The following is a 22,097-nucleotide window of genomic DNA, read 5'->3' on the forward strand; positions in this document are numbered from 1 at the left end:
GTCTTTTGCTTCCCTTCCCATCGAAATCCTCGGACTGGCCCGACAGCTCTCCTGACCAGAAAGTGACAGCTGCATAGAAACACATCACGCTATCTCGCTCAGGTCGGCAGAGGTGTCGGGCCAGTCGGTGATCCTCGCAGGAGAAATACAGCCATCAGTCTGCACCCTTATACAAACGCTGCGTTAGCAGCTTAGATTCAATCAACTCATGGCCATTTTGATATTTTTCAAATTTCTTATAAAACCTGTAATTTCTGGAATGAAAAAAAAAGAATCAGACGAAAGATGAAATGCAAATTAATTTTTTTTTTTATTTATTAAAGGACAAATTGCCTTCTATTGCTGAGGGTGTGACCTTTTCCTGTGGAATTGATCGTTACTTTACAAAGTCCCTGTCTAAAGTTCAAGTGCTCCAATACATTCTTTTTTCTTTGAACAGTAAAAAAAAACAAAAAAAAAACAAAAACAAAATCGTAGTAATGACCTACGAGGTAAGTAACTACTTGTACTTAGAAATGCACACAATGTGAAAAACATCATTGCTTTGTTCAAAGGTAAAAAAAAAAAATACCCAATTAAAGACGCCAAGTTTGCAGGGAGCTTTTCTTTCCCTCTTAAACCCTTTAAGGTCACTAGTACATCTTTATTAACGTACATAAAAAACGGAAAAAAGTTGTACATATAGTTTTGTAACCGCTATATATATATATATATATATATATATATATATATATATATATATATATATATATATATATATATATATACACACACACACACACATATATATATATATATATCGCGGTTAGTTTTGGTATTTTGGACTTAATCTAGACAATGTCTTAAGTCGACTATTCTGTTTTTTGCTTTATTATTTTTCCTGTAGAACGTTATTTTTTTTTTTTTTCAAATATAGAACATATACCTGCACCCGAATCACGGCAGACAGATTGTATATTATAGAATGCCCTTCTGAAAAATTCATTCAAAATAGAGATGCTTTTTTTATTTTTTCCAGAACTGTAAAAGCCATAGAAATGAAAAAAAAATAACCTATTTTTTTATTTTTAGTTTATTTAGTTTTTTATTATTTTTTTTTTTTAATAAATGTTTCCTTGAAACTCTTCTGCTGTCTTCTCTTTGACGTATAGCAGCCTAGTATGTGCGACGTGCGCAAAAGTAAACAAATTGTACTCAATGAGACGAACACACCCCGCAAAAAGTGAGGTTGTATAATTACGAAACTAGCTTAAAATAGTAGTCCTTTCCCTCCCGCCCCTCACCCCACCCTATGTATTGAGCAAAAAAATATATATAGGCACTCGCTGTCAGCACTTGTAAATACAATTTCCCTTCCCCTCCTTTCTATAGGAAACCTGTTGAGTACATTCACATCTATTTAGCTTTGTACGGCTAGCCCCACATACTAGGCCGCGCAGCAAATACAGCCAAGGTTGAAAATGTTTAATGCTCAGTCTTAATCTTGTCCGTTTTATTAACAGGTGAACTAAGCCGCAAACTCTTTCCACTGGGCTCCTCGAAGGAGGGCAATGGCAACAGAAGGCACGCATCTACCAGGGAGGACGCCTTATCCTACAGAGGCAAAGAGATTCAGTTGTTCTCTATTTCTTCCAGATCCAGCTCCTCGCAATCTATAGGAAATGTGGCGCTCTCACAGTCACTTAGGTCTTCCTCGCTTTCACTCACTGTCGCCTCCCTCGAGCAGCCGATGAGGCAGGTTTCTCTTCCGTCCGGGGTCTCCTTGACGGGGCTGGAGCCAGGAGTGATGATATTCATATGGTCATTGGAATCGCACGGGGAGGAGACTATGGTCTTGAGGTGGGGATCATCTTCATCTTCATAGTCCAAAGAGCACAGGCTTTTCGAAGTCTGTAAAGAGAAAAAGAACATTAATACAAAATGTCTATAAACTTAAGATTCATTGATTCTGCCAATAAGTTCAGGGAAGTCTGAGGGTCACATCCAAACAGGCATTCGAGTGTAGATAAATCATCAGAGCCTGTGAACAGCAGCTCAGGGTCTGGGATGTATGGCTGGAGGGGGATAAGGGTTTACCCCGTTGTGAAGTTCGGTGGAGAATCCAACATTAACAACCACAAAAATCAAATACCTATCCCATTGGGTAGATGATAATTAGAGATGGGAGAATAGATTGGCAGGACTCAGTTCCATCAGCCACGTCAGTACTTGCTGACTGCTGGTTGGGAGGCCTACAAATCTCCTTCCCTTCCAAGCTTCACTTTTGAGTAGTCGGGTTGGTGAGATGTGTGCACATCATGCCACAGTAATGTAATGCCGGTCCGGCTAATCAAAAGAAGAGCTGGTAAGGCCCGAAGGTAAGGAGATTTACAGACTTTCCATTCAGTGGTCACAAGTTACTGACCTGGACGATGGAGAGGATTCCTGCAAATCATTTCTCTCATCTCTAATGACAATTTATCTAAACCTTTAAATCAAGGCATGATACAAATCATTTTAGAGAAACCTGAGTTTACAAAGTGAAAAGCTAAATGGGCTTGGAGGTTGACAACTTTCTTATCTAAATCAGAAATCTCCTCAGAGCAGGTGTAACTTCTGTTCCAGCACCACTCCAGGGAGTGACAATGACTTGAGGGTACAACCCATACGGTGTACGTAAGACACCGCTGCCGCCACCACTTACGGCTTGATTTTCACAGATATTGTATAACAGTATTATTCCGACAAGGTATAGCATGGATATTGGCGTACATTTGCAGCACTGTCATTTGGTTACTATATATTGCCATTCTGTGCCACTTCGATTTATACACTATACGCTATATTTTTGCAGTCACTGTCTTCTGACGTTACTTGCTCAGTATTCCGGACGCCGGCCGGCGATGCAGCAGCCATGGTAACACGTTGCAGTTTCCGGTTCATGGGCACCACACACTTCCGGGACATTGCCTTTTCAAACCCAAACTGTATCACATACACTATTTCCCTGATGAAGGGGAGTCTCCGAAACGCACGTTGGGGTGGGAGTGTGGACCATTTGAGCCCCTTGCTGTTGTACCCACTCAGGTAAACAACCATCTAATATATACTTTTCTGATCGCAGTGATAATATATCTGGCATCTCTTGCAATCTGTTACCTATCTAATGTTATATATTTAAGATTAGCAAGCTTTAACTGACACCTACAGCAGGCCACCTCTCACGTTTTTCTATTTCGGATTGTACCTATATACAGTGGGTACGGAAAGTATTCAGACCACTTTAAATTTTTCACTTTGTTCCCCCTTTCCCCTTGACTGTTACAGTTTGACAATCGGTCCTCACTGAGTCCTGCATATATGTTAGAGGGTATATACAAGTTTCTGGATTGTCTTTCCCTATTTTTGGGCATTGATTCACATATCTTTGCACTGAACCTCTCTAGCACATCAATGCCCGTCACTAATCTTTTGTGATACTATATTTTTGCAGTAGTTTAGGAGCGCAATAACTTTCCCTCCACCCGCTGATGTCTTCTATAGAAGGGCATTTTAGGTTCATGCTTATTATTCTCACATGGAGCCAGTAGCGGTGATCGGCAGCAGCATCCTGAAAGGCTGTTATTGCTATTTTAGCCTAAATTAGCTTATAACACGTTTACATTGAAGACAGAATTAATTCCCAAATTATTTCTAACCAACTTTTATTTCATGTGGTGCCAGATTTGCTGAAACGGTGGAGCTTTTCAAGAGGATTACATAAAGCGTAAAATTAAAAGAAAAAAAAAAAACTTGTCGGCCAACTCGGAACATAAAAACGATTTAGTACTTGTACAAGTGCTTCTGTCGGATATTGCGTTCACATGTATACATCTTGTGTGCATGTTAAAAACTTGTGACAAAACGGTACTTTAAAAATGCTATCACACTCTCTCAAAGATCACGACGTCCAAACATTCATACAGACATCTATGCAAATCGGTCCAATCTCAGACTGCAATGCATGGACTGGCCGTGGCTCTACTGACCCGAGTGTGAAAGTCTCATACTGTAGAAATACAAGATGATGTCATGCTCCGGTCAGGAGACTCGCAGCCAGTCCATGCATTAGCGGTCCGTGAGCCCTAACCTCTTCTAACTGCCCCGTACACATGGACATTCGACTTGACTGAGCATTCATGTATTTTCAATGTGGAGAAAGCTGCTGCTAGACATCTCTCGTTGTGGTTACCTCCTGGTAGAACAAAAAGATCAGGTGCCCGACTCCAAACTGCCCAATCCTCATCAGAAGATGTTGCATACAAACTAGATGGTCAGTGGGTTCTGTCAGCCTTCAAGGGTCTAGGGGCCTATAGGCACCCTGTAAATATTCCGAAATTGCATTTTCACATTGTAGAGACTTTACCATCAGTTTAGACTCATTTGTGGTTTAATTTTTGGAGTAGTAGACGTCCTGGAATGCAAATTAAGTGTGGCGAGCTGCCAAAGGAATCAAACTAAAGAAAAAAAAATTACTATTGACAAGATATAGGTCCATCTAAAGTTTGTTCAAAACATGAACCACTAGCGTAAAGGTAGCTCAAAGACAAGCAGATATCTCACCAACAATCTACTGTATCTAGTAAGACGCTGGCTCAGGCTTAGGCCAGGGAATTAACTAAATCTTCAAGAAAAGATGATACACCATCGAATGTGTCTTCTGTCGAAAGTCCTGGTGATTGACCCTCACACTACTGCCCGTTCTAAAGTGAACATTCAGCAGTGTATGGATGTCATCGTTGTCTTCGAATATATACACTCTGTTTTGTGGTCTGATTTATCCACACTAGAAACACCAAGAGTCCAAAGTCTGATGTTGCGATCGCTCTACCTCTTTCATCCGGAAAGATGTGGTCAACAGATGGAGAGCCACGTTCGTTGCGAACTCAGGTTATCTTTAATATTTTACTGCACACAACAAGACAATGTTGGAACAAATCTCTCTAAATATAAAATCTAAACAAGCCGGGCATGTACCAATAAGAACACAACATAACTAATGTAAAGCAGAGCAGGCCAAACCAAAGAGACAAAAGCCAACAAGTATTGGGAAGAAATGTGATGAACTGGCATTTTCTTCTTAAGTACTCAATTAAGTGTGTTCAACACGTTAGGATATGGTAGAGCTGACTCATTTAAAGGGAGCCTGTGAGCAAAAGATAGAGCTGTCATCCAAGGAAGACTTAGGAGATAGATGGAAAACAAGTTGCCTGGAAGGTGCACTGGAGTTTTTGGCCAAGGGTGCACCTGTTGAAATTTTTTTTCCCTTGCTGACTCCCTCTAAAGGTGGACTCAATTTCTTCCCACTTTTGCTTTTCCTGAATCTTAACAGCAATTTCCACAATTTCCAAAATAAAAAGTCCATAATGAATTCCAGGGGGCTAAGAAATGTTCTGAATAGAATGGTCAGGGAAATGGGAAACTAAAAATCAAGTAAACGCCCTGAATAGCTTAATATGAAGGGGGGGTTCTGATTTTAGAGACTTAAAATTAATTCTTAAACGCTTTTGCTACATCTCCTAAGCAGAATGGACGACTTTATGATCATCTAAGGACTGGGTAGTGCTTCAACATTTCGTCCTTCATCGGATTACACAAAAATACTTGTTCAGAAGTGAAAAATTTAACAAAAAAAAATTTGCAGTGAATTCAAGACCAGCTGGGTGTGGTAGCAATGTCTCGGGTTATTTTTCACTATCGGAGACTGTCCATCACCACCCATGGGTCATGTGGTTCTGTTTATTTTTTCTACTCATTCTTCAGGTCCCACCAGACTAAACTCCTAGTCCATTGTGAAGTGAAGCTGAAGAAAGCCATTCTTTACAGTCAATAAGATGAACTCTTTTTTTTTTGTCTACCAGTGATGTTGGCAGCCTGCACACAATAAACTCAGTGCGCCCCAGGTCTACACAACAGAAGAGATCTCCAGACTCTATTCAGCTCAGAGGAACTGCAGTCTCCACTGCAACTGCAAGCCAAGGCACGACACCGTCTAAACACCGCCGGCATGTAATTGGCATATTACTCTTCGACAGCCAAACAGCATTTTATCAATAGCTCGGGATTACATTCTTCATTGTGACAGCGAGTTACATGTGCATCTACTGTTGGCTTTTTTTGGTGGAATGTCTAGGTTAAAGTGCAAGTCAGAGAAGATAGATAGAATTTGTTAAAAAAAATTTTTTGCAAAGCCAGCTGTTATGACTTCTCCAAGAAAATGTCTCTGTCCTAGAAAGCTGAGAAAGCAGTTCTTGCATATTAACTGCTTGATTAAAAAGGGTGTGGTCTGCTTTGGTCAATTCTTATACTTTAGAAAGGGTCCTTTCACAAGAAACAACTTAAATTCTCTCTTTCTGGAACTTCCATCTGGAACTAACTGTACTCTGTGGGGACACTGGCTAGTGTTCCATTTCCCTGCAACACTCCCAGAGGTCAAGTTCAGCATTACAGTGCTAATTCAAGTCAGGTCCTCCAACACAAAAAGTCACTCTGTAACCCCACTTCTTTCAGGCCAAGACACAAGGTTGCTTAACAGTGGACCCGACACTTTATTAACATATATTTGCCTAAAAATGGGTTTTCTAAATTAAAATAATTTAATGAATAAAATCCATTCCTAACCATTAACATTTACTTAATACATCAGGATCTTCATGAGAGTAGAGGTGGTCATTTGTTTGTGCCAATCCACAATTTTCTCATTAGTTATTGCAGGTCTACAAAAAAATTTAAAGGGGATGTGTCGCCAAATCAAAAGTGGTCACTTTTACTTCTATTTTGTCCTCATTGTTCTCATGAGTATTTCACTTTTTTTTCCAATCCAACATACGATTCCAGAGAAGACTTTTGATTCAGTGATCATTTTTAAGCTTTTTGCCAAAAAGGGGCAGTGCTCTCAGAATTCCCTGGAGGGGTCTTTAAGCTGCTATTCATCATTACACTGTGAGCCATGTCCACTTGTTAAGACCATAAAAATTAGCAGTGGAGCAGTAGGAAATAAAGCATAAAAATTGGACATTTTTTACCCGATTATGGGTCCACTTTAAGACCCTTTCAAAAAGGCCAATAACGCTTGTTTCCCATTATAGGCTTGAGTATAATATTGCAAAAGATTCTTGTTCCACAGCTAATTGGTGGGTTTATTAAAAACTTATTAAAAATATTTTTCGCCCCATGTAAACAGGAAATGTGCTGCCAACACTATGAATGCTCTACAGGAAAAGAGCAATGGAAATCGTTCAGTTTCCATACAGTTTATATCGACCTGTGTAAAAGGGGCTTTAAATGAGAGGTGATTGACTTTAGGGTCGATGAACGCTCGTTATGGGCAGAAATCTGAAAGATCTTGCAAGAACACGCAATCAGATCTCTTGAATCCTTATGTCCGAGTATACACTTTACGATAAAAAGCCAATCGTCCGAGACAGCAAAGTCTAATGGGATTGAATACAGGAGCAAATGTGCCTTTTTATAAAAAATGATGCTAAAAGTTTCAGAAATAGATATATTAGATGACCACTATCCAAGCATCTACCACCAACATCTGCTCACCTATATAAGTAAAAACATTTACCCAATATAATAAAGATGGACTAATAATAGTCCATCTTTATTATAGTTGGTACATTTTTAAAAATTCTTTGGCCTTTTTGAACATTTTGAAAAAGGCCAACTGTAGGCAACATTTTATGTTAATGGCTAAATTAAATTCCAAAAAACGAAAGAAATGAGAAGCTCATTTTGGGTTTATCAAGTCTAAAGGTGTTGCCTAAAAAGTAAAATCTAAAGTTTGCTCAAACAAAAAAAAAATCTCCAGATGGAATTAGTCCAACCTTCCCAGCACACAAAAAAAGTTCTTTGCTTCTATGGAAAGAAAAAACAAAACAAAAACGACATCTAATGAGATGTCTTTTCTTGCGCAAACCCCCGAAGCTCTCACCCTGGAGCCTTTCATTTACTGTGAACACATTAAAAAAAAAAAAAATAAGTACAGAGCACAGAGGCTCACTTCATTAAATGCCATTTTGGGCCTAATTTTACATTGTGATCTCCCTCCTCTGCCGTTTCTAAAGGCTACGGAGCAGCAGATGCTCGACGTGGATGCCACCTCCAGAAGCGGTTTTTATTCAATGTTCCGCAAAGAAAAAGGCTTCGAGCTTCCATTCAGAGCTAAGTGCCCCCAGTGTGTTTGTTCCTGTCAGTGCACAAAGTGCTGGCTTGTCTACAGATCACTTTTGATTCCTGATTATCATCTCCGAGACTGGCCATAGTGCTATCGGCTTTCTGGGTTTTTTTTTCCTCCAAAGCCTGCTGGAATTTGAACTCCAAATGGGTATCCCTCCCTAGGCAACAATAGATAAAAAAAGAGGCCTTTGACTGTTCATCAGTTGCCGAAAAGAATGGGCCCGAGTCCATCCTAGCAGAGACCTGTCAAGCACAGCACACTTCTCGTTTCGGCATGTCCTGATTGCAAAATAGCCACTTATTCAACATGGACAGCGTCTACTTGGCCATTCGAGAAAAATAAGATAAAAGTGGGAGTGTGAAAGTTCTATGGGTTGTTGTGAATGGATAAAGCTTACTAAACCACTAAATAGCACTAGGGGCCCTCTGAGGGATTTATGGGGCTTTTTTCTATGCAAAGAATGGAGAATAAACATTAATGTTCCGGCCCACGCTCGGCATAATTATTGGCACATGCCATCTGTGTTCCAGTTTGACGAGCTTTGTCTAAAAGGGTAGGAACAGCCCATACTATCCTCCCTCTGCCGCCATCCTTGTTCAGTCAGGGTCATGATGCCGTGAACTTCATTGATAGATGATCCCGGCCATATAGCATCTCAATGCTCATCAAAAGGCCTGACTGTCCCATTACTAGTAAGCTGTCCAAACTCAGAAAGCCAAAATAATCTAAAACGGGCTGCGACAAACCAGAACTTTGCAGAAATGTATGGATAGGCTTGGGTACAACCTTATAAGCTTGAGTACGACCTTATGTGTGTAGGTCTTCCCGACTCTACCTCCGACAAATCGCTTAAGCGAAATAGAAGGATCGGGCATGCTAAAATTGAATGTAAGACAAAATTTTTGTTCTCGATGAGGATAAACAATTATCTGGCAGCAGCTTACCACCCCATTTTCCAGCTGGCAACACATGCACACTCAAGCCTACTCGAGTGTATAAAAAGGGAGCAGCAAATAGATGTCAGCCCATACCAATCCTACAAGAATGGCTTTTAAAGTGGTTATCTCATGAAAACATGTTCTAAGAAGAGTTTTTACGGGTTCTGAGCCCACATGAGCAGAGAACGAGTGCTTACTACTAGGACTTGACCATATATCACACGGATGGTCATGCGGCTGTCACGTAAAACTATACTCCCTCCCTCAGTAGTGGACATGTGAGACGCGACACTTTCTATTAGTGAATAAAGTTAACAGGGATCAACTGATGGACCACTTCAGCTTCCAAATTAAAAAGGGACTGTCATGGCGAAACACCCCCAATAAGTATCCACTACTTTTTTATTATTTGAAAAGGAAGCCTGTGGTGGTCCTAAAAAATATATTAAAAATTACATTCATCTTCTAGACTCCCACCACTTTTTCTGAACTGCTGGCTGTGTCTCCCGCCAGCCTCCTCGCTTCTTTTGCCAGCGGAATGACATTGCATGACCGCTGCAGCCAATCAGCAGCCTCCTGCTGTAGAAGTCCAATGAGCGCGATACGAAACTTTCTTCCCTTTTAAGTTGAACATGGGCATTGGTAATTTATTGCGAAATCCTAAAGTCTGTGAGCCCACCGTTCCTCATTTTAGGTATGATGTTATGTCTTTTTTATTGCTTTTCTTTTTCTAACACTAACTTTGTGGAAAGTTTAATTAAAAGAGTGTAATTATTTTTTCAAACTATAATATTTATTTTATTAATCAATAGTATGACTTATTTCCAAATACCCCAAAGAAATTTGGGGAACTGGCCAGAGTAGAAAAAAAAAGTAGCCCAAAAAATATCCAGGCCTTGAAATAATGTCCATGCAAGAACATTATTAAAAACTTTAATGTTCAATTGAGAAAACACTTTGTAATACTAATGGGGTTATTTCAGAACAATGAATATTCAGAGACAAAAGCAAGAAAAAAAAATAAGAAATTTCCAACAAGTGATACACTCCTCCCTCCCCCCCCCCCTTTCCCTGGAAGGGAACACGCCAAGTTTCCCCCTCATTAAACCCACAGATATTTAGTAACAAGCACATTCTGTCAGGCCACACCACTTTTCTATAGGGGATGTGACAAGTGCCGGCAGCTGCTAGATCAGGCACTTTGCTGCACAAGAGTTGAGATGAAAGGACAGCTGTCGTCCGGGAATGGGGCGCCTCCCCCTCCCCAAAAAAATAGCCAAATTAACTCTCCAAACTCGCATTAATATTCTGTTCTTGGCGGGAGACCCAACACTGGTGGCGGCCCCCTCTCCTCAGCATGACAAGAGGGCAATGAATGAGGAGACGGCAGGTCTTTTCAATTCTGCTCGGAGTATCACTTTGAATACTCGCATGCTAATTAAAAAAAAAAAAAAGACGGCAGACAAAGCAGAGAAAAAATGGTAAGTGGATTTGTGACCATTGGTATTAAAAAACGCAAGCTTCGAGGGTTAAAACACGTCCACAGCTGGAGGATGAACAAAAGTTTAATGCTAACTTCATAAACTTTGTAAGCCCGGATCTGATTCTGACCTGTTTGATGAGGAACCATATTTAGTTGCAATACTCATCATTCTACCACGGGGGCCATGAGGCTTCATATTTCTTCATTTTAGACTTGTTGAACCTTATATATTCCTTAAAGTGTAACCTTCGCTTCAATTTTCACATCATACATCAACTGTACGCATGAAACTTTGGAATATATCTTATCAGAGAACTCTGCTTCTTTTTCCTCCTGGACTGAGCTTTCTTTCTCAAATCGTATAAAATCTGTCTTCGGCGAAGACAGATTTTTCCCATTCCTGAGATAGGCGATGATGGTGCTCAAAGTTTTAAGCAGGGATGTGGAGTCGGAGTCGTGGAGTCGGTGCTCATTTTGGTGGAGTCGGAGTTGGAGTCGGTATAAAATGGACCGACTCCTAAAATATATAATAAATTGGGTACAGTAATTCAATGCAGGATGTGCTGAATATTTTTTTATAGGAGTTTGGAAAAGTTATGAAATGTCCTATAAATGGCTGTTATATTCCTGATCTAAGGCTACATTCACACACAGCGTTTTTCCTGTGTTTTTTGAGGATACGTTTTTCAGCTGCAAAAGCTGATCATCTTTTTAAAAAACTGCATCACCTGAAAGGTTTTTGAGCTCATAGATAATGCTTTCAATAGCAAAAGCAGATTAGAAACCTGCTCTATCTATATATCCATTTATCCATATCTGTCTATCCATATCGTATCTGTACCAAAAAGAATGAAAACCGGGTAGTAAACCAATATATATTCTGATCTAAATATCTTGATTATTGGATCATAAAAATGATTAAATGTCTGAGGTTCACATTGTACTACAATAAATTTTTCACTTAAATATAAGCAATATGTGTGGGAGTCGGAGTCGGTGTAAGGGAAATTGAGGAGTCGGAGTCGCAGGTTTGGCTTACCGACTCCACAGCCCTGGTTTTAAGGTGTGTGCACACGCTGCGGATTCTGCTGCAGATTTGGCCGCTGCGGATCCGCAGCAGTTTCTGCTGCGGTGTACAGTAGCATAATATCCTATGGATATTAAAAACCGCTGTGCAGACGGTGCGGATTTTTCCGCACAGATTTGCTGCGGTTTCTAAACCGCAGAAAGAACTGATATGTCAATTCTTTCTGCGGATTCCGCTGCGGTTTACCATCTCCTCCATTGTAGAGATGATAAACCGCAGGGCAAAACCGCAGGCTAATCCGCAGGTAAAACCGCAGGTCTTTTGACCTGCAGATTTACCTGCGGATTTTTCAAAATCCGCGCGGCCAAATCCGCAGAGCATTCCGCAGCGTGTGCACGTAGCCTTAAGGAGGTAGAGGAGATAGAGGCGGACACAGACATTCTGCTGCAAGTTCTCCTGAATGACAGTTACAGTTCTAAATGGAACTTTATGATCAACGGTCATACCTGTGAATTTGAAAATTTTGAGATTGAATGATCGGTCCAGGAAGAGAAAATGGTGGACTTATATAAAATATACTATAAATTTTTTTTTTGGGATAAGAGAAAAAAAATCAACTGGTTCTTTCTCTGATTCTCATCCAATTTTCCTTATATGCAGAAGTTAGATAACTGCTCAGTGAACAGAATCTTTGCTTTTCATACAGAATAAAGTTTTGCATCAGGAATAAAATAAACCAAAATTGTACATCAAAGGGCTCAGATCTACTCAAAATAAAATATAAAATAATAAAAGAAATGATGCTCACTGGCACACCTCCCTTTCTGGCGCTTACCAGGTCCATGCTGATCTATGCTTCCTGGAACCGCCCTCGACACACAGTCAATCACTGACCGATGCGGGTCACTGCCGTAGGCAGTGATTGGCTTATCAGACGGCTACTGATGTGTTGAGGACATGAACAGAAAGCAGGGATCAAAAAGGACTAAATATGAGACAGACCAGTAGACGCAGTTGGAGAATCATTTTATCATTCGTCTGACCCTTATCCAAAAAATATATATAAAAAATTGTAGTGAATGGAAAGCCCCTTTAGGAACGTTGACCAGACATGGAAGTATAAGAGCAAACAAGGGCAGGCCAAATTAGGTTCCAAATTTAAAAAAAATGGTGGAAAATTAAAAATAGAAATTTGCTGCAGTTGCTGAGCTAAATAATAGATCTTGAGGACACTAGTGAAGGAGACTAAGCATGTAAGTATAGTAAGTGCCCATGACCCTGCCCACGCTTGAGAGCAAGACAGAAAATCAGTCCACGTAAAAACAAGGGAAGTTTGAACTCTAATCAGTCTTGCACAATATTTTTGGGGACTGAATAATCTCAACGCTCTGCTGTGCGCAGAACCTCCACATTTTCAGCTCCTCCAGAGAGCTGCATTTTGCAAAGTCTGGTATTCTTGTGCAAAACGCACTGGGATAACATCTAAAGGTTGGAATCGCACTCATTTCCTGCAAACAAAAATGTAACTTGCACAGAGGCCTCATAAAACCGATATCCAGATAACACGTGTTACAGGCAGAGCAGGGCTCAGCTGCCTCTTAAAAGTGTTTACTACTTGCCCTAAATGAGCGCTACCCCCCTTTTTTACCAAGAGTTCTGGGAACCTATAATAGTCTTCTATTTCCCTTCTTCACTACGTGTAAGAAATTCTCCACCGACGCATCCCTCTAAATTGAGCTCTGGGTAATAAAAGAAAAAAAAAGAAAAACACAGGCCGCCCTGTCAATATAATACTCAATTCGGAGGTGTTCCTGTCAGGAAGGTTTGTTTTGGTCACTGTTATGGCAACAGGCTTTCCTTCCAAGGTCTCCAGTGAGAGATCCTGTGACTGACATCTTGCTTCATCTGGTCCTTAATGCTTGTTATTACTATTGCGTTTCTGTGTAGTCATGATAAATTAAATAGAAGGCTGTCAGGGCTGTGAAACCGGAGCGGATAAAGTCCTAGCAGAGGAGCTGGGCGGCATCCATCTGCTAAGAAGGGCGACACATTCTCAGCTTCCATGTGTCGTCTCACGGCCATGATCGGACCCTTCTGAGAAGGAGCAACAAGTCGCTCCTGCAAAGAAAGACAATATCCTCTTCGTCTACAGTCCATATGTCAAGCATACGTAGATGCTTAATACCATGAGAAGGTGGCCATAGGAAAAAGGGGTATCCCATTGTGGTGGCCTCTTCACCAGACAACCTTCATTTTAAGGCCATGAGCTACTAAACTTTCCTCCTCATCTTCTTTGAACTTTATGTAATCAGAGATGGAAGTCATGACTGATCCAGCCCCCGAGGAATTGGGGACAAGTGAAGCTGGGCATCTACTCGTAAAGGGTCCCATACCACATTATCAAACTAGGATATGAAATGGAATAAAACCAGGCACCCAATTCCCACCCAAAAAGGCTGTTCTGTCTGGATTCTAAGGAGATAAGAACTTATTCCCCCACATAAAAGCTGGCCATAAACATGAGAATTCTCAGATATCTGACAGCCATCTTTTTATCTTACCTGTCTCCAATCATACACTTCAGCTGATTGTTTGTCTTTTCAAAGGTAAAAAAGCAGAAAGCTCCTGCCTTACTTCTCTGGCAGCGGCTTATCTACCCTGAAAACTAAACAATCAGGGGTTGAAGTTCCAAGTGCTCAGTCTTTCTCTTCCCAAACATCAGATGTTTGGGGAGAGTTGAAAGGCCCTCCCATAAATATTAGGTTGGGCAAAACTCATATCTAATATGTATGAGGGCCTTAAAGGGTTATTACCAACATATAGTTATCCGCTAGCTTACTCATAGCTAGAGTAATAACTCATTGATCACTGTTCACCCCTCCACTCCAAGTTCAGGGTTCCGGAACCTGGCAGAGATCTTAAAGGGAGCAGAGGTGTGTATGCTCAATCTCCACTCCATTCACTGTCTAACGGAGAAAATTGAGCTCAACCCCACAAAAATAAGTACCTTTCAATAGCAGTCAATTCTGAACCAGGACATGGGTCTGTGCCCAAATGAGATAAAATGGTCTGACTACAGTAAATACTGTACTACCATGATCGATTTGATAAAGATACCATTCTGGGTGAAGTTAAGATCTGTGTCCAATGTTGCATGCACATACAGGGGTGCCACAGTACCTCATTTTATTTTATATCCAATCAAAAAGGATCTGGTGGACAACCAGATCCTCAATGTATCCTAGAAGAGACTATAAGGCCCCTATTGCGTACAGAGGTGAATGGGCGCATCAGAAAATTATTTTCTGCCATCGTTCATCCTGTTTATGATAAAATTACCATGTAGTTATATTTTTGGGGTAATGTTGAGACATCAACCCCAAGTCATTCTTCTAATCCTTCACCCACATGCAAAACTTCAGCATATGGAACTCTGGGCAAACACATGGACCTCCAGCCTTTATACTACTCCGTGCAGGCAGTGCAGCCTGGGTCCAGCTGCAGAGTCCGGATATAGGGCAGGACAGAAAGCTGGGCATTAGGCAGGGGGGGAACCAATTATGTTATTCACATTTCGGATCGTAAATCTGACCATGCACGGGTTGCAATTCTGCATAAAATAAGCAAAGGTGATGGTGTTAATGATGAAGCACATCTCTTATAGTCAGTCTATGGCAAGCGGGACAAACTAAATTTAGAACGTTTCTTCAAAAGCTGGAAGTCCATGTTTTCAGTATAGATACAATAGAATCGCAGACAGCAGACCGTGCATGTCAGATATCAGGAAACGAGGGGCGAAGCACCGTCCATGCCAACAACCTGTCAACAGTATCTATAGTGTTTAAAAACTCTTTGGATGAATTTATTTTAAAAAAGAAAAAATGAAAACTCCAAAATGGCTGTAAAATTAATAGATAGCCAGGCTCCGAAATGCGTCCGCTACCTGGAGAATGCCACGCCATTAGAATCATAGAATCGTAGAGTTGGAAGGGACCTCCTGGGCCATCTGGTCCAACCCCCTGCTCAAAGCAGGATTCGCTAAATCATCCCAGTCAGATGTCTGTCCAGCCTCTGTTTGAAGACTTCCATTGAAGGAGAACTCACCACTTCTCGTGGCATTGTTACTCAAGTAGGGGGTCTGTAAGCACAAAACGACTGTTCTAACCAAGCAGGGAAACCTTGGGACGGCCCAACAGTTCAGTGCGTCTGCACCATCCTATCCACTCACTTCTGTCCGGTATAAAACCAGAATGGTCAATAGAAGAATTGGGTGGAGACAGATTGAAAACATGTAGGTGGGAAGGTGTCCTAAACTGCTCGGTCACAACAAGGGTGTACCGAGCGCCGACGCTTGGTTTGAACAGTTATTTTGTGCTGACAGAGTCCTTTCTAAGAAAATTCCAAGAGGTTTATTTCAGCAGATTGAAAGTGTTGGTGAATATATAGTGTAACTTGGCCCTGAAACGCGTGCACCGCACTGAAAAGTAGTTTAGCCTGAAATGTGCCATGATTAATGAATTTTGTCAAACTCTTCAAAGATTGCAAATGTTTTACACAGATCAAACGCAAACGTTGTTCAACTCCATCACCCACCAGCTTCAAAGAGTAGCGGGTGTGAGAAGCAAGCACTTAAAATGCGTTTCCACCTGAAATCAAATAGTCCTACAGCCATGACAGCCTTCATTCCTTAGTCGGTTTCTCGAAATGTTAGGAACACAAGTCTAGAAAAACTGCTAGACTCCTAATAGAATTTGTAATGGCAGACATATTGTTTTTTACCCCGGCTTTTCCAGAAAAAACTGAAAAGACAACTTTTTAACCTAATTTTTGCGATTTTTTAATTGATTTAATCTTTAAAAGGCCAACCAAGATCGCTCCAGACAAAGCCAACGCTTTTTCTCATCTCTGTGGTTTAAATTGCTGGACTTTATGCCACTTCCAGAATGGGCTCATTGTTTACGCTCGACAGGCTGGAGCATGCAGAACAAAAACTATGGAAAATCACAAGATTGCTGGCGCAGGCAATCTCATTTGTTTATCACTGTCAGAAATAGATAGAGATACAAGGACATGGCGGAGGTGGTGGTGGAGGGGGGACACTTAACACTGTAGTTGTCACTGAGAAATTCACGATATGGAACAAAAGCAGGAATATTGAAGAAAACAGCAGTCGGGTCACGGCCATGAGCATCCTCTGATCTGGGTCACCACAACGTATGGTGTGGATCTGCGCTTTTCCAGTTAAATGGAAATATCATCTTAATGGGGTTGTCCAGTGAGGAGACGTCATCTATCCACATGATCAAATAGGGTCTGATCAAAGGAATTCCCACTGATCGGCAAAATGGGGCACTTTTATCCCTGTTAGAATGCGCATTGCTCCACACAAAGGAACGGCGCGAAATTCAATCATGAGCTGCTGATCCATTCTAATAGGGATAAGAGGACCAATCCCAGCGGTCGGACCCCACCAATCCATAAATTACCATCTATCCTCTGGATCGGCGTATACTTTTTTTTTTTTTTTTTATCAGCTAACCAGTGACCGGTCTTACGAAACATATTTATGGCATAACCCTAAGAAATAATTGTCTGCTAGTCTGCGCATATCTACCTCCCATAATGGCAGACCCCCGCCTGATCCACTCTTCGGGCTGCAGCCAGCAGTGAGTGAATGTGTGCTCACCTGTATTTAGAACTTGCGTATCAATGAGCCAGCAGATGCCTGGTCACCGCTCTACAACTGATGGTCGGTTGTCATCTGGAAAAGGGGATCAGGTGAACCCCATTCTGAAAAAGGGGGTGAGACATATATATGTCAGACATTTATCGATGGATAAGCCATGAATATCTCTCATGAGAACTCATTTTAGGCTCTCTGTACAGTTTGAAGTCGTTGTCCAGATTTAGAAAAACATGGAAAAGTTGAACTTTATGAAGCAGTAGGTCATGACAGTAACTGGATAAAAGATCTTTCCACACAAGAGACCTTCAATTGGGATATTGAGACTCAAATGTAAGCCTTAGGAGGTTTGAACCATATACACAATAGATAGTTTAGTCCAAATGTTTGTTTGGCCGACAGCCGACTCCTCTCTACACATAGGAGCGCCCACTCTGTCCTTCTTTATGAGACAGCTTATGTCTCAGAGAACGAAAGGATCGTCATGCCAAAAGCAGACATGCTGGATAGTTATCATCCCTCGTCCTTATGTGCCGTGGGAGTCACAGGAGGCCCGCATCCACAGACTATCGTCTGAGCCAGTCTATAATGGAGAATTCGGCCATTTTTAGTGGGAGATGTAGATTTGTTGACCAGACCTACTCCTTTAAGAAAATTAACAAATAGGGCAGCATTGTGGCTCTGTGGTTACCACTGTTCTGTTGCAGTGCTGGGGTCCTGGGTTCAAATCCCACCAAGGACAACATCTGCCAGGAGTTTGTATGTTCTCCCCGTGTTTGAATGGGTTTCCTTTGGGTTCTCGGGTTTCCTCTCACACTCCAAAGACAAACTAATAGGGAATATAGATTGTGAGCCCCATTGGGGAAAGTGATGATAATGTTTGTAAAGCACTGTGGAATATGATGGCACTATAAAAGCAATGCATAATATAAATCTCCTCTTTGAACCATTAGGTCATGATGGTCTAAGATGGGTGACAGATCTTCCCACATGGGAGTCCTTGAACTGGGATCTACAGTTTCACCATGCAACCCATCAGGACATTATGGCTGTTTAGGCTGTAAATTCATTGGTTGTACATATAACTATGTTGGTTCAATCGCTTAAAACAAAGCTAAAGGTGCAACATTCGGAAACAAGGAATGTTTAGTTTGTCAGTTTGTCAACCCCTGACTTACTCGGTTTTGCGGTGTCTACAAAGTACAGGAAGAGGATGATCAGCAATTATATAATGAACAGAAAGGAAATTGGCCTCTGACACATCTGACTCACATTTTAGATATTTTTACAAAGTCTGTAAAGTTTCCAAAATGGAGAGAGAGAGCACGATTCTTCTTTCCCGGCACAATCTATCCCAATGTGAAACGTAGGCATCTTACACACGGCACCCGGCTCTGCCGTGACAAAGCCCCGGCCAAGCCTACTACTCTTTCAGTTCAGAGAAGTTTAAAGGCCAAGAAGCAGAGTCGTGTTACACCTGTCTATGTACTCAAGCTCTGCAGTTACAGGGCCAGATGAGGTTTACGTATGGAGGGTTGAAGGCAGATCTGCATGTCTCTGAGATCAGAAGACTGGAGAGGTGAAGGCATGCCAGAAAATACTCTGGACATGTACTGATATTTTACTGGGGGAGGAAAGAACATAAACAGTTATGGTTTGGATTACCAACACTCATTAACCCTAAGGCATCATTACTCCTGTCATTACTACAGCAGATTAAAGGGCAATTCTAGTGGTTACTATCGATATTAACGTCAATGCTGCACTAAATGCTGATCATCAGTTTCCCCAAAAAAAACATTTAAGAAAAGGCAATTTTTAAAACGTGAATGTTGCCGCAATTATACCTGAAGAAGGAGCCCAGGATGTCTACACGCTCTATCCTGGGAGGAGTTTTCTGCCATGCTCTTTGTGGCCGCCTGTTGAGTAAATATTTGGGAAGGAACTTTTTTTTTTTTTTTTTTTAGGGGCAATGGTGGTCGCATTTTAACCTTATTTAAGCACTGATGAGATGAATACTACCCCCCCCCCACAGTCAGAAAATAGAGGGGGAAGGAGTTTGCAATAAGTCGAAAAAGTGGCATACAATAATTCCTTAACGGGTTTTTTCACCACTTTGTGACAATCTTCATGGACCATCCTGTTGGGAGGCATCACATGATGGCTGCTGCCTTGATATATTAAGTGGAAGAAGATAGCGTGGGTGAAATGTGAAGGCTGCAGCCAATCATCAACCGCTGATATGCTGCTTCGCTGCAGGACACCAGCAGGGGACAGCACAGAAAGTAGAGGAGCTGCGCAAATCTGGGAAAGGAGTATAGACTTTATTTGCTTTCCTACATCAAACTTCATCGATTAAGTTATACGGTGGTGTAGAACCACTTTAAAACAAAGCTCAATTTTAAAAAGGTGCAAGGAACGGTCATTTATTACAGTAACACTTTCTCAGGCCTATTTATTTATTTATTTTTTTTTTAACATACCGGTGGCTTATGTTTTGGGTGTAATCCCAATATATACCTCTGACGGAAGCTATAATAGATAATATGTTGAACAGAGCCTTATATGGGCTGAGCGCCACCAAGACAGAAGTGCTCATTCATACAGACCTCATTAGGAATCATCTGTAGGAAAAAGTTATTTAGAAGTAATGGCGTTTATCGCTTTAAAGTGGTATAATAACAGGGCAATAATCTGCAAAGTCAAAGGAAATCATTTCAGGAAATGCGCAATCTGGTGCCCTAGATCTCTCCTTACAACTAAGAAGGTGTGTGTGTGTGTACTGATCAAAGGGAAGCCGGAGATAAAGACGCAGCAGCTGCTCCACTGAAAAGGCAGGTGTGTTCACGTACAACTTTAACCCCCTCGAGTCAAAATATCCAGTATCTGAACACTCGTAAAATGAAAATTTTTTAAAAAATCCCAAATTTTACACCATTTTGAAAAAGAAAGATAAAGATGAGATTGCTTCCCTGGTACCATGGAAATCTATATACCGTAAATACGATCACAGAATATTGATATTTTACTATCCAATTGTGACAAAGTGTTGATGGGTATCAGATTGCTCAGCCAAGAACTGCTCTTCTCCAAAGCTAGAGAGACCTCTACTCATCGCTAAACTGATGAAACAGAAGTGCTTTACTCCAAGATTAAAGAGACCTCTGATAATCGCTAAAACAATGGAATAGAATCGATCTGTGCGACTAAAGAGACATCAATCGCTAAAATTATGGAACAGAAGACCTCAGTCGAACAATGCTCTTTTCCAAAACTTAAGCCGTTTTTACAAGTCTGAGTTTCATGGTCCATGTACAGACTGAGAATTCCAGACGAAAGAGAACTCAACTGATTGCTAAAACGATTGAACAGAAGAGCTCAGCCAAGAACTGCCCTTCTGAGACTAAAGAGATCCCTATTGACCGCTAAAATGGTGGAACCAAAGAGTTTAGTCTCAGAAGGGCATTTCTCGCCTGAAGAGATCTCTACTGGCCGCTAAAATGGTGGAACCAAAAAGTTCAGGCGAGAATTGCCCATCTCCCAGACTAAAGAGATCTCTACTGACCGCTAAAACCAAAGCGCTAAGCCAAGAACCACCCTGTTCCGAGACTAAATAGATGTCTACTGATCAATAAACCTATCGAACAGAAGAGGTTAGCCAAAAACTGCCCTTCTCCAAGACTAAATGGATTTCTACCGATCACCAAAATGATGGAATCAAAGCTCTCAGCCAAGAAACTGCCCTTCTCCGAGACTAAGGATACCGCTACTGCTTGCTAAAATGATGGAACAGAAACTCTTAGCCGAGAACTGTTCTTTTCTGAGACTAAAGAGATCTTTACAGATTGCAAAAAAATGATTGTACAGAAGAGCTCACCCAAGCACTACTCTTCTCCCAAGCCTAACCTCGGCTTCCGAATTTCACGGATCGTTTCCATACGGCTGTTGAATTTGGGTCTGATGAGCCATGTCGGGCAGTACGTACAACAACAGTGACTCAGACATTTGACGTCAGCCTTAGATTTTGTAATCTTCAGTCAGTCTTCAGTCTCGGTGAAAGGGATGAGAGCTGTTGCTTTAGCAATCTTCAAAGGTTTCACACCACTGTTTGAAAATCACAACTTGTTGGCGTTTCTAACAGTAGAAAAGGTAATCATTTCAGGATTCTCAAGGTCTTTGAAACACCAGTTTCAAAGAACTAGGAGGCAACCTAAATTTGAGAGGATAGCGCAGTTTCATTGGTATCTATGGAATTTTTTGTGGTGGTGAAAAGTGGTACTGCAAATAAAAAATTGCTGTAAATTGAATTTCTAATATATTCTGCTTTAAGTATTGCCTAACCCGCGAATTGATTTTCCTTACATCTGCACAACATTATCTACAATATTGTAGATGATTCAATGTTGTGCAACACTAAATAGTTGCGCCTTCTTCCATTCCTAAACAGAGTGTGATGGGAAGACTATTAGCACAATGAGCTGGATCGCCACCAAAAATGCAGACACCAGCTGCTTTTTTTTGGTGGTGGAAACTTTTCATGGTGGTAACAAGTCATGATCAGTAAAATACAGGACCAGCAAGAGCCAGAGGGGTTTGACCAGGTAGATTTTTTTTTTGCTTTCCCATTTTGGCTTTTATTTCATAGCCTGAATACTGAGAAGGAAAACAAAACATGGATTACATAGTCAATGGCTTATGTTATACAACCGTCCATGGGACCTTTATGATAATTGTCAAACCTATATATTCTTACACCATGCATT

General features: G+C 41.1%; 1 protein-coding gene across 3 annotated transcripts in view; it reads right to left on the reverse strand.

The window, feature by feature from the left end:
• Positions 1–286: 286 nt before the first annotated feature.
• FAM53A (family with sequence similarity 53 member A) overlaps positions 287–22,097 on the reverse strand; it is a 77,896-nt gene continuing 56,085 nt past the window's right edge. For all 3 annotated transcript variants that reach the window (XM_073574421.1, XM_073574423.1, XM_073574422.1), the window contains exon 5: positions 287–1,890. In XM_073574421.1, the coding sequence (XP_073430522.1) occupies positions 1,612–1,890 (279 nt within the window). In that variant the 3' untranslated portion in view covers positions 287–1,611. The remainder of the gene's footprint in view (positions 1,891–22,097) is intronic.

This window comes from Dendrobates tinctorius, unplaced genomic scaffold (genome assembly GCF_039654945.1).
Source record: "Dendrobates tinctorius isolate UK_male_01 unplaced genomic scaffold, ASM3965494v1 ptg000039l, whole genome shotgun sequence".
In the NCBI taxonomy this organism is placed as follows: Eukaryota; Metazoa; Chordata; class Amphibia; order Anura; family Dendrobatidae; genus Dendrobates; species Dendrobates tinctorius.